The sequence below is a fragment of the Barbus barbus genome (assembly GCF_936440315.1).
Source record: "Barbus barbus genome assembly, chromosome: 10".
NCBI lineage: Eukaryota > Metazoa > Chordata > Actinopteri > Cypriniformes > Cyprinidae > Barbus > Barbus barbus.
In genome coordinates, this window is record NC_136738.1 from 2,567,763 (window position 1) to 2,578,675 (window position 10,913).

A 10,913-nucleotide genomic window follows, 5' to 3' on the forward strand; every position below is an offset into this window, starting at 1 on the left:
GGCATTTGAGAGATTCACAACACTTTTGGGAAAAGATCTTTGATTAGAGACATAGTGGTTTGACATCAAACGAAAAGCTCTGAGTAACAAGGGTTTCAGAACAAGATGTAACATACTGACACATGAAAGATGTAAATACATGTAGCAGAAAGCAAATTCAAATGCCAAAATTCAAAAGCAAAAATGTGTTGCATTTATAGGAATTGCCCTGAATAGGTTTATAGAATGCAATGCTGCAGTGAATTATTTCAATCTGTATTCTATGCATGTTTGGGATCAGTAAGAACTTTAATGTTTTTAATGGAGTCTCTCATGCACATTAACAGTGTATTTATTTGATCAAAAATACAATAATATAGTGAAATATTACTGCCGTTTGTAATATTGCTTTTCTATTTATTTAATATACTTTAAAATATAATTTATTTCTGTGATGCAATGTGATCAGCCATTACTCCAGTCTTCAGTGTCATACGATCCATCTTTCTAATATGCTTATATGATATCTAATATGCTTTCTATATCTAATATGAAAATAATGTTGAAACTGTTGTACTGCTTAATGTTTTTTTTTGAACCTGTGATACTTTTTTCTTTGCTTCTTTGATGAATGAAAAGTTAAAAAGCATTCATTCAAAATAGAAATATTTTCAAACAAGTTCTAATAAATTTGAATAAATGCCGTTCTTTTTAACATTTATCAAAGAATCACGAAAAAAGTATCACAGGTCTCAAAAAATATTAAGCAGCACAACTGTTTCCAACATGGATTATAAATCAGCATATTAGAATGATTTCTGAAGGATCATGTGACAATGCTTCACAGGAATAAATTATATTTAAAAGTGTATTAAAATGTGTATTTCACAAAATTGCAGCCTTGATAAGCATAAGAAACTTCTTTTAAAAGCATTAAAAATCTTACTGATCTCAAATTTTAAATTGCACTGTATGTATGTTTAAAAAAAAAAACAGTTTTCATAAAAAAAAAAATACAACAAATAAATATATAGTAATTTTGTGCATGTGGGAGCTTAGAAATTGTTCATGAACATGAAATCAATGGTTCATAAATGATTTTCAAGTATAAGGCCTTGGGATTCAAATGACTAACGACCATGAATCTAAAAGAAAACACAAATAAAGTCTTTACTGTCAATGCGTGAAATGAAACGGCTGCAAACACACAAATCTCAAAATCTGTCTCACGCTATATAAAGATTTGTACAACTGTCAGCTAAACTAGAGAGCAATGCAATGTGTCTTGATAAGAATGGTAATGAAGTGGTTACCCATTTTTTTGTATTTAACATATAGACCATGAGTCACAGATTGTTCACCTCGATTCTGTACTTGCAGAGCACAGGTCGAATATATGAGGGTACTGGGATAACCCCTCCATCCGGCTCGTCTAAATCAGGAAGTGTGTGTTCTCCTGACTTTGAGATCTACAGGAACATGGGACAAGACAATTACATTATAAATGTTAGTAGAACATAAAAATAACTCATTATGTATAGCAGTAGTAGTAGACGTAATAGTAATATTAATAAACAGCAGATTCAACCTCATCTGTACTGTAAATGCACATTACTGTGATGTGTTTGTAAGACTGGACCTGAATGAGTTCAAACGCTCCCAGTATGTCTCCTCCTGACAGGCTGCCACAGAACAGAGGGCTGTACTGCAGCTGAGGAGGGGAGTATCGCTCATCTGACAGTCTGACTACAGGAACAGCCACGGTCGACCCCAGGTACTCTATACCCTGGAGAAAGAAAACCATTGCTTCAGCTCAAAATATTTAAGAGATGAAGAGAAACAATGCAACTTTTTTTTCAGCTGCATATAATGGTTAATTAAATTACAGGACAATCCACACTAGGACAAGAGCTACATTTGTAGCCTGCATACTGTGAATGTATTCCTCACCACTGCATCATCATCATACACTTCAATCACAACAAGCGGCGGCTCCTGGACTATTTCATAAAGCCCTCCATACAGACACACATTATTTATCAGGATCAGCTGATTCCATGTGGGAGTCAGTGTTTGCTTGATAATCTAAAAAAAGAAAATACAATATGAACAAATATCAATTACCTTTTCACATAATAAGATCATTTATTTTGTGGTAATTATATCCTTTGTGGCTAATTATCCAAAACCAAGTATGCATATGTAAAATAGGTGCTCTTACTTCCCAATACATTTTCTAAAATGTATTTTGACAACTGATTCACTGATTGAACTTCCTATACTTCAAAACCTTGCACTTTTTGCACATTGAACCATAATAATACCATTATATATTATATTATATACACTAGTGCAGTTAGCAGCATCATCCATTGGATTTTTGTCTAGAATATCATCATAGGAACTCATGCTTACACCAGTGCTTTGGCTACAGGACAGAAAAGACACCCACGCAAAGGGGTCTGAGAGGCCAGTGTTGTCTGCTGCAATGAGGCCACGGGCCTGGTACATATGAGCCCTCAGCTGGAACAAGTGCTGCTCTGCAAACCAACAACAAACAGGGTCAAACAGCAAGACAACATGCAAATCATGCAAAAACACAACAACACAGAGGGCTGAGCAGTCTTGCCTGTGTAAAGTAAATAATCAGGAGGAGGGCCAGTCCTGTCCTCAGATGAGATGCCTTGCAGTTCAAAGCCTGATGGGAGATTGTCAAAAACGTGGGATGAATCTCTGCTAGTTCCCAGCCATAAATACACATCAAGTTTAGCCTGGACTGTCCACCCTGGTCCACGCTTCCCTGGAGGCTGAAAGACACGTTTCCTTTTAAACGTTACAGGAGAAGTGCCAACAAAAGGTATGTAGCATTTGTAAGTTTTCTATTTGATTTCAGAGTTCAGACCTTGAGGAACAGGGTCTTGATCTTCCCACAGTCTCGGCCTCTCTGCTCTGGGCTTTGTGAGAAGAGCAGATGACGAGCAGGGATTCTGGCAAATGCCAGACGCTTGTTATTATTGACCAGACACACAAACACATCTGGTAAAGTGTGTTGAGGCTGAGAAAGGCATGAGATGAGGATAAATATGAGTACTGATGGAGACTTACAGTACATTATACGTATAAGAGTTCAAGGATATAACAATGACAAAAAATAACAACCTCTTCCACAAGGAATCTCAGTTTCTTTTTAATTTTCTGGGCTTCCAGCATCATCTCTTTAACAGTCAAAGACCTCCTCTTGGGCTCAAGGAGACCTCCTGCTGCTTCTGTCATACTCTCCTGAAGAGCAGCAAAGAAAACCAAAGACTAGTCAAATATACAAAAGTTCAAATACACTTCACAGAATTTAAGTTCAAGTGATCCTAAACACTTCTTTAAATTGAACCCACAAATTCCTCTTTACAAATTTAATATTTTGGTTGTGAAAAGAATGAGTTGGACTAGACTGTGGAGGAAAAGCACAGTCATACAGGTTTTTTACAGGTAAAAGACAGAGGGTTAAGTCATGAGATCATGCACAGAAGAGACCCACCAGCTCCTGTTTGCACAGAGTGAGCCTCTTTTTGTCCAGTAAGGTCAAGTTGCTTCCCTTCACCTTCTTTTCAGCGAAAGCAATAAACTCACTGCAGAAAACATACCATTACATCCAGCAGAAACATAATTAGGACACAGTTTTAGAATTTCATTAGAGAGAGCATATTAAAGGGATAGGTCACCCACAAATTAAAATTCTATCATTATGTTCTCATGTTTTTCCATAACTGTACCTTTCTTCTGTGGAACACAAAAGAAGAACGTCCCAATTGTTTTTGTCCATACAATGAAAGTCAATGGGGTCCAAAACAACTTTGGACCCTAAAGACTTTTATTGTATGGACTAAAAAAAAAAAAAATGGACCATAGACAAAAGAAAGTTGAAACAACATAAAGGTGAGTAAATGATGACAGAATTTTCTGTTATGCAGTTCATGAATAATAAATTTTCTTTAATGCTGTGAAATAAAACACCTGGTTTTGTTATAAAACATCTTAACTTTCAGAATGCAGAACCGTGACACAAAAGTGAAAACTAACACAACAGTGACATCTACTGGGTGTTCAGAAATTAGTTTCATACTGTCACATTGTAAGGTATTTGAACATGAAACTTTACTAACATTTAAAAAAATGGATGTTATGACCCTATTAATGGTAAAGAGCTGTTTTTCTGGTATCACTGAATATCTCCATTAACTCCCTGTGGTTAGTAGACTTACTGTACCTGGCATCTCTTTTAAATTCCCGAAGAACATGATGCATGAGAGTCCTGGCTTCTGGAGACAACATTCTATCCAATTCTGCCACTTTAGTGACTCCCTCCTCCTGATAAACATTCAATGGAAAGAATCACATGAACTACCAGCTGATTACATGGTAATGTCATAAAACACTACTGGGTTGAGGGTTCACATCACATACAAACATCAGGGCAATTGTGTCCAGCATGTTGGCGTGATGGAGTCTGTACGCTCGATCCTCCCAGCTGCTATAAATATACACACAGGGCTTCTGCACTCCAATGGGCAAGTGCATGTAGTGCCTGCACAAACAAGATTAGTCCAGTCATAAGGTATTTTCCATTATTTGATGAAAATATAAACTAGTGTTGTAAGCACCTCTGTGCATCTCCAAAAAGAGGTCTTTCTGGTGTTGTAGTAGATTTGCACGGCATTGTTGCTGCAGTGTCCAACAGAGGAGTGGTCACTGACACATCTTCAAGCTTTTTCTTTGAAGGAGGCGGTGCTGTACCATCAATTAAGTTCCCAAAGTTACCTGAATAAACACGTACACATTTAAAGGGGGTCATATAATATTATTCTTAGTTCTTCTTGAGAAAAATTATATATCTTAAATATTTTCACACCCTCACTCCTAAAATCATATATCAATTTCATAATATCTACATTATCTATTCAAAGACATTTAGTAATTTTAACTATTTTAAACTTGTTACCACAATGTTTTTTCTATTACAAAGAACTGAACATTTCTAACAATTGTGACACTCAAAAAAATAATGTTAAATGTATTAATTTAGCTCAACTTTTCAGCCCTGTTACCAAATATATTTTGTGGAAAAAGTGGCCATGAACAATTAAAAATATATATTTTATTTATGAGAGATTAAACCAATACTTGGTCTCTACTGAGTGACAACTTAGTTGGATAAATATGCCTCTCTTTTATTGATCCATTCTATATTTTTTAAATTTAGTAATTCTAGAATTCAGACATGTATAACACTTGGAAACAGGGTTGAAAAAATGACAAACTTCACAAAAATAGGCTGAAAATAAAAGATTTAATATTTAGTTTATCCTCATAAAGGCTGACTATGAACATTAATCTTTAAATCATTAACTTAAAAAAAAAAAGTAAACTTATGAGTTTCAGCCTTTTTTTTTTTTTTTTTGAGCCTGTAAGTGCCATGTATGTTGCTGAATGTAAATCCTGTTATGTTTACCAATGGTGAACTCAAGGCTGACCGGTCTATCACCGATTCTTCTGTCAATCATGGAGGCCTCAAACACACAGCCAAAGAGCAGGAAGGTTTCCATGTCTTCATCATTTATCTAAATTAAAGTTAAACCAATGACTTGGGTGGCTTTACAATATAATGCAAATGTTAGTAATGGAAAGTAAAAGGGAAAACAACTGTAAAAAGATGGACAGTAAAAAGAAGAAAGACTGCTGCAAAACCTTCACCTTCTGTGGGGGCTCCACTGGTATCACCTCAGGCCCTATAGTCTTGGACTTCTCTTCCTCTCCTCCGGCTCCAGTCCCAGTTTTGGGATCTTTCGCCCCTGCTTTTCCTCCCTTGGTATCTTTCAGACTGATTTTTGAGAGCAGGGATTTAGAGTCAGGAGCACCTCCAGACAGGATCTCCACACTCAGCTCTATGTAAACCCTGCCTCTGTAGGACACCCCCTCTCCAACACCCTCGTTCAGCTCCTGGCTGTCGTCCACCAATGTGGAATTACGAAGTGAACCATAGAGGTTGATCCATGCCGGTCCAAATGTGGGCAGGAAACCTTGAGAAGAGCAATGAAATATATTAAATTATAGCATGCTAAATAACTACCGCCCTTTGTTTGAAGATGGTACTCGGTTTGATACTTTTTGTATTTTGTTTTTCTAACAGAATCATATTCAGACATTTCTATGGTGTCCAAAAACTGTTTGTGGCCATTATAATTCAAAGCATCATATATTTTTTAACAATGCAATGAAATGGCTAACCGTTGTCTCCATCATTGTCATTTGAGATGGTGTGTAGATCAATGTAATGAGTCCCAATGGCCACATCGTTCATGCTTCCCTCATCCAGAACCCGAATCTTCAGTCTTTGACACAGTGGAGGAAACATCTCCTTAAACACCACCTGCTCGTTCCACACTGGATCTGCTGTGCTCTTCTGAGTAGATGTCCTGCCCTTTCCAGCAGAAAATAAAGAACGCAAGCATCATATATATACATTGATATACAACCACTCGTTTTTACAAGTTTATATCACGCAATTATGAGAAAATTAGTTTTTATCTTGCAATTGTGACTTTATAAATCGTAATTCTGACTTTATAACTTGCAATTCTCATTAACTAGCGAGTTTATATCTCACAAGTCTGTGAAAAAAGTCAGAATTGTGAGATAAAAAGTCGCAATAACCGGTTTTTTTAATCAGTGGTGGAAACGGGCTTCCATAGAAAAATTTCCCTATTTCAAACGTAATAAACACTTTTCTCTCACTTCCGCTGACTGTCGTATGCAGAAGCCGTTCCTGCGTAGTATGAGAAATGCTAGTCTCGAGAGTTTGTTTACAGGAGCAAAGGAAAATCAGTCTCCTCTTGGCTTATATCGAAATCCTCCATCATTTTTCTTTACAAATCCTCGTTTTGTGCTTCTAATTGGTGACCTGCGTTTTGTTTTGTTCTCTCTCCACGTTCGTCACTAATCACGCAACGCCGACGTCCTACATCATCCGCCGGAACAGCTTCCACGTGCCACAGTCAGCGGTAGTGAGAAAAAAGTGTTTTATTACGTTTGAAATATGGATATTTTTCTTACAAAAACACATGGATTCGCTACAGGAGGCCTTTATTCAAACCCCCACCCCCCGGAGTTTATGTGGATGCATTTATTATGGATGCATGCACTTTATTTAACGTCTCTTGGACTGTTGTACAGAAACATCCACCCACTGCAATGATAGAGCTTGGAAGTGCCAGTACAGTTTTACTGAAAGAAGAAAGTCTGAAGGATTATATTACTAAAACTGATGCAACTGCATAGACATATTTAAAATAAAACTCATAAAAATTACAAAACCACATAACACAACTGCTAAAACCTAAATTAAAATACAAAAATAAATACTATATTAGTATATAAATAATACTATAAATACTTAGGGTAAGTAATAATGACAGGACGTTTTCATTTTCGGTTAACTACCCCTTTAAGTGTGTTTTTTTTGTAATAAGCACTGAATTGTGAGCTTACAACTTGACCGAAGAATGACACCTCTACATAAGGATCTATGAGGGCTGTCGTGTCTCCAACAAAGGCTTTGGTCACATTGGCCATAATGCTGGAGTTTATCCTGGGAAGACCTTCTGCACGGTACACTATCACATAAAACCGAGCCCACGGCCGTTCAGGGTTTAAGCCTTCGGGAAGCAGGAGGTGTCTGGAGGAGGACAAAGGTTCTCAGTATCATTTTCATAAGACACAAAGGAGATGTAGTGGCAGTTTATCAGAAAGGAAAGTCACTGAATTAATATTTATTATTAATCTTTATATAGAGAAGCAATCAAAATCAACAAAAGAGCAATGATATGTGCTATAACAAGTCTCAGTTAGCCTAATGCAGTATTTTGTTTATTACATTCAGTCTTTAGTATGCCATAAAACAAACTGAGATCTCACTTTTCTATCTGTTCTTCGGCATCACTGAACTTCTGGGACGGTGCTGCAACATCTCCCTTTCCTGACACGCTGATATCACACTTCAGGTGACCTTTCACCCCTGTGCGGATGTCAGCGGGGTCTGTGAGCGTGGCCCATTTATTGATGAACTGATGGCCTGTCACAGCAAGACAAGATTTAGTGTTGCTTTACATGTAGAAAAACCAATAATCCAAAAAACTTTATCTCTCTAGTTAAAGAAAAGATGCGACCAACTGCAAAGCAAGTGTTTACCAGGCTGGGAGTAAACTGTCCCAACATCAATCTTGAAGGTTCCCACACAGTAGCTCTTCATGATCTTTGAGTGCATGACCTTTGGGAGAAGCGCACAAAAGTATAAGCATTGCAGGTTACATCAAGAAAAGCATTTAGTTTAGCCTAAGTACTTACGGATAGTTTGATGACTTTGCCAAAAAAGATGTCTTGATTGCAAAAGAAGTCAAACACAAAATACTGTTGGGACGAGAAGAACACGGTTGTTAAACTTTTGCCAATATCAGAAAGTGTCCATCAAAGAAAGCACGATCACCTCATTGTAAAAGGGAGAGTTGGTTCCTTCTTTCACAGACGTCTGTTTTTTCTCATCTCCAATTTCAATCACGACACTAGGGTCTATATTGTCCCCGATGAGCTGCTTAGCCTCTGTTATGTTGATGGAGATCTTAGGAAGAACAGATTTTGACTTATTACGAATATCCGCTTTATCATCTCTAAACAAGACATAACTGCAACTTTTACTCAAATTATGTTGAATTGTACCTGGAAATGTTGTGGTTTGCTTTCACCTTCCAAGATCTTGGCCACAGGTTTAGACCTTTTAAGTCAGAAAAAGGAAAAATATGAACATAAGCTACAAGAAATTACACAACGCACTGTGTAAAGTTTGGAGAGAAAAACAAAAAGTGCCTCTTAGTATAAGCCGTCTGTCTGAAGGAAGCGGGTGCAGAGGTGGACGCTTCAGCGAGTCCAGGCTGGGGTACGTCTACCACGTCTGGATCATCAGGATTAGTTTCAGGCTCAGCCTCTAAAATGTAAAGATTAAACCAGCTCGGTCAGAATTGGTTTACAAGCATTTTAAACCTTTGTAAGGATCAGCTGCCGTAAGTCTGACTTTATGGATTTGAATATCTCTGTCAACAAAAGCATGCAGTTAATCCTCATGAAATGCTCCACATCTTTACTTATGTAACAGTGTTTGCTTTCATGGTCTTACCTAGAGCATTTTTGTTTGCGATTACAACACCCTTGTGTCCTTTCCTGTGTTTCTTCTTAACTTTTATTCCAAACTTTTTGCTGCAGAAACACATTGGAATATCAATCATTGTAAATAATAACTCTTCTCAATAGTCTTTTTTGCCTCTTTCACATATTTTATTTTTAATAGTAAAAGCCCAGTGTTAGCAATGTTAATATTGAGCAAGTTAACCTGTTGGGCTTTTCTATATCTATATATATATATATTTAAAAGTCATTTGTAAGTCGCTTTGGATAAAAGCATCTGCTAAATGACTAAATAATAATAATACATATATGTATTATTATTATTTAGACATTTAGCAAATGTTTTTATCCAAAGCGACTTACAAATAAGGACAACAGAAGCAATCAATTGTAGTATTAAAACAACTAAAAACAGATCCAAAACTAAAAGCTAAAACTTTATAAATAGTAAAGAAATGAAATAAGTGACAAATGCATACAAAAAAATGTCAAAACTTAACATTTAAATGAAAAACAAAAAATAAAGCAAAAACAATTCAAAATATTAAAGAACAAAAGGTATAAGAGTATAATGATTCTAACATAACACTAAGCCAAACACAAAAAAACAACTATATATATATATATATATATATATATATATATATATATATATATATATACACACACACACACACATTTAGAAATTATATATATATATATATATATATATATATATATATATATATATATATATATAATTTCATTTCCATGTAGTTTGTTGAAGTATTAAAATAACTCAAATTAAATGAAACTAAATATATATATATATATATATATATATATATATATATATATATATATATATATATATATATATATATATGAGTGTGTGTGTGTGTGTATGTATACATATGTGTGTGTGTATATATATATATATATATATATATATATATAAAATACATGTTTTGTTTTGAACCAATAAACAAGTAAAACCCCGGGAGATCTTACCCTTGTGGCGCAGTGCTCTCTTTATCTCGGTCCATTCTTTCAGAAGGAATTAATTCAAGAGAAAATATCCTGTGACTGTAACTCACTCCATCAAGCGAGACAGAGAGTGCACTTCCTTCCCAAACGTCTGTTTGACTTTCTGTTGCCGAACGATTGCATTACAAACAAGGGTGGAAGACTGTGGCATGTGTGTTTTTACGAAACTCAATAGAGGCCATATACAACATCTAAAATGATCAATACACCAAACACTCCACTGCCAAAAACAGAGATAGGAATCTTGTGTTGCATTGTTTAATATTGTAACTTTATAGTCCTGCAGTAAATAATATATTTTAAGTTGAATAGAATTGTGCACGGAGTCTGTCGTTTTTTAAGTGTGCACTCAAACATGTCCCCTTATCAGAATGAAAGTATGACTGAGGCCATAAAACGACATTTGACACATGGCATTCGAGCTTCTCCATCTGTACTTTGGTGGTACCACTTTACAGTAAGCTTCTACACATTTATTAATGTGTATCATGAGCTAAACTAATAATTTTGCAGCGTTTATTAATCTCGGTTAATGTATAAACACACTATTGTGCATATACTATAGTAGCCAAGCTTAATGTTAAACGTATTCGTACAAATAGAAATTAACATAATACACATTAATGCTGTAAAAGTGTTTTATTAGTAGCCTCTATGCAGTGTTGGGAAGGTTACTTTGGAAA

General features: G+C 35.7%; 1 protein-coding gene across 1 annotated transcript in view; it reads right to left on the minus strand.

Annotated features, from left to right (window-relative positions):
* The window catches only part of fer1l6 (fer-1 like family member 6), a 19,076-nt gene extending 8,783 nt beyond the window's left edge, over positions 1 to 10,293 (minus strand). The window contains exons 1-23 of the mRNA XM_079426872.1: positions 10,195 to 10,293; positions 9,197 to 9,276; positions 8,890 to 9,007; positions 8,743 to 8,797; positions 8,513 to 8,644; positions 8,374 to 8,436; positions 8,218 to 8,296; positions 7,945 to 8,101; positions 7,519 to 7,705; positions 6,259 to 6,451; positions 5,725 to 6,050; positions 5,483 to 5,591; positions 4,635 to 4,791; positions 4,438 to 4,558; positions 4,241 to 4,341; positions 3,512 to 3,602; positions 3,139 to 3,258; positions 2,882 to 3,034; positions 2,609 to 2,786; positions 2,395 to 2,519; positions 1,930 to 2,064; positions 1,619 to 1,765; positions 1,341 to 1,448 (exon numbers count right to left, since the gene is read on the minus strand). Of these exons, the coding sequence (XP_079282998.1) occupies positions 1,341 to 1,448; positions 1,619 to 1,765; positions 1,930 to 2,064; positions 2,395 to 2,519; positions 2,609 to 2,786; positions 2,882 to 3,034; positions 3,139 to 3,258; positions 3,512 to 3,602; positions 4,241 to 4,341; positions 4,438 to 4,558; positions 4,635 to 4,791; positions 5,483 to 5,591; positions 5,725 to 6,050; positions 6,259 to 6,451; positions 7,519 to 7,705; positions 7,945 to 8,101; positions 8,218 to 8,296; positions 8,374 to 8,436; positions 8,513 to 8,644; positions 8,743 to 8,797; positions 8,890 to 9,007; positions 9,197 to 9,276; positions 10,195 to 10,229 (2,970 nt within the window). The 5' untranslated portion in view covers positions 10,230 to 10,293. The remainder of the gene's footprint in view (positions 1 to 1,340; positions 1,449 to 1,618; positions 1,766 to 1,929; positions 2,065 to 2,394; positions 2,520 to 2,608; positions 2,787 to 2,881; positions 3,035 to 3,138; positions 3,259 to 3,511; positions 3,603 to 4,240; positions 4,342 to 4,437; positions 4,559 to 4,634; positions 4,792 to 5,482; positions 5,592 to 5,724; positions 6,051 to 6,258; positions 6,452 to 7,518; positions 7,706 to 7,944; positions 8,102 to 8,217; positions 8,297 to 8,373; positions 8,437 to 8,512; positions 8,645 to 8,742; positions 8,798 to 8,889; positions 9,008 to 9,196; positions 9,277 to 10,194) is intronic.
* Between the last annotated feature and the right edge of the window lie 620 nt (positions 10,294 to 10,913).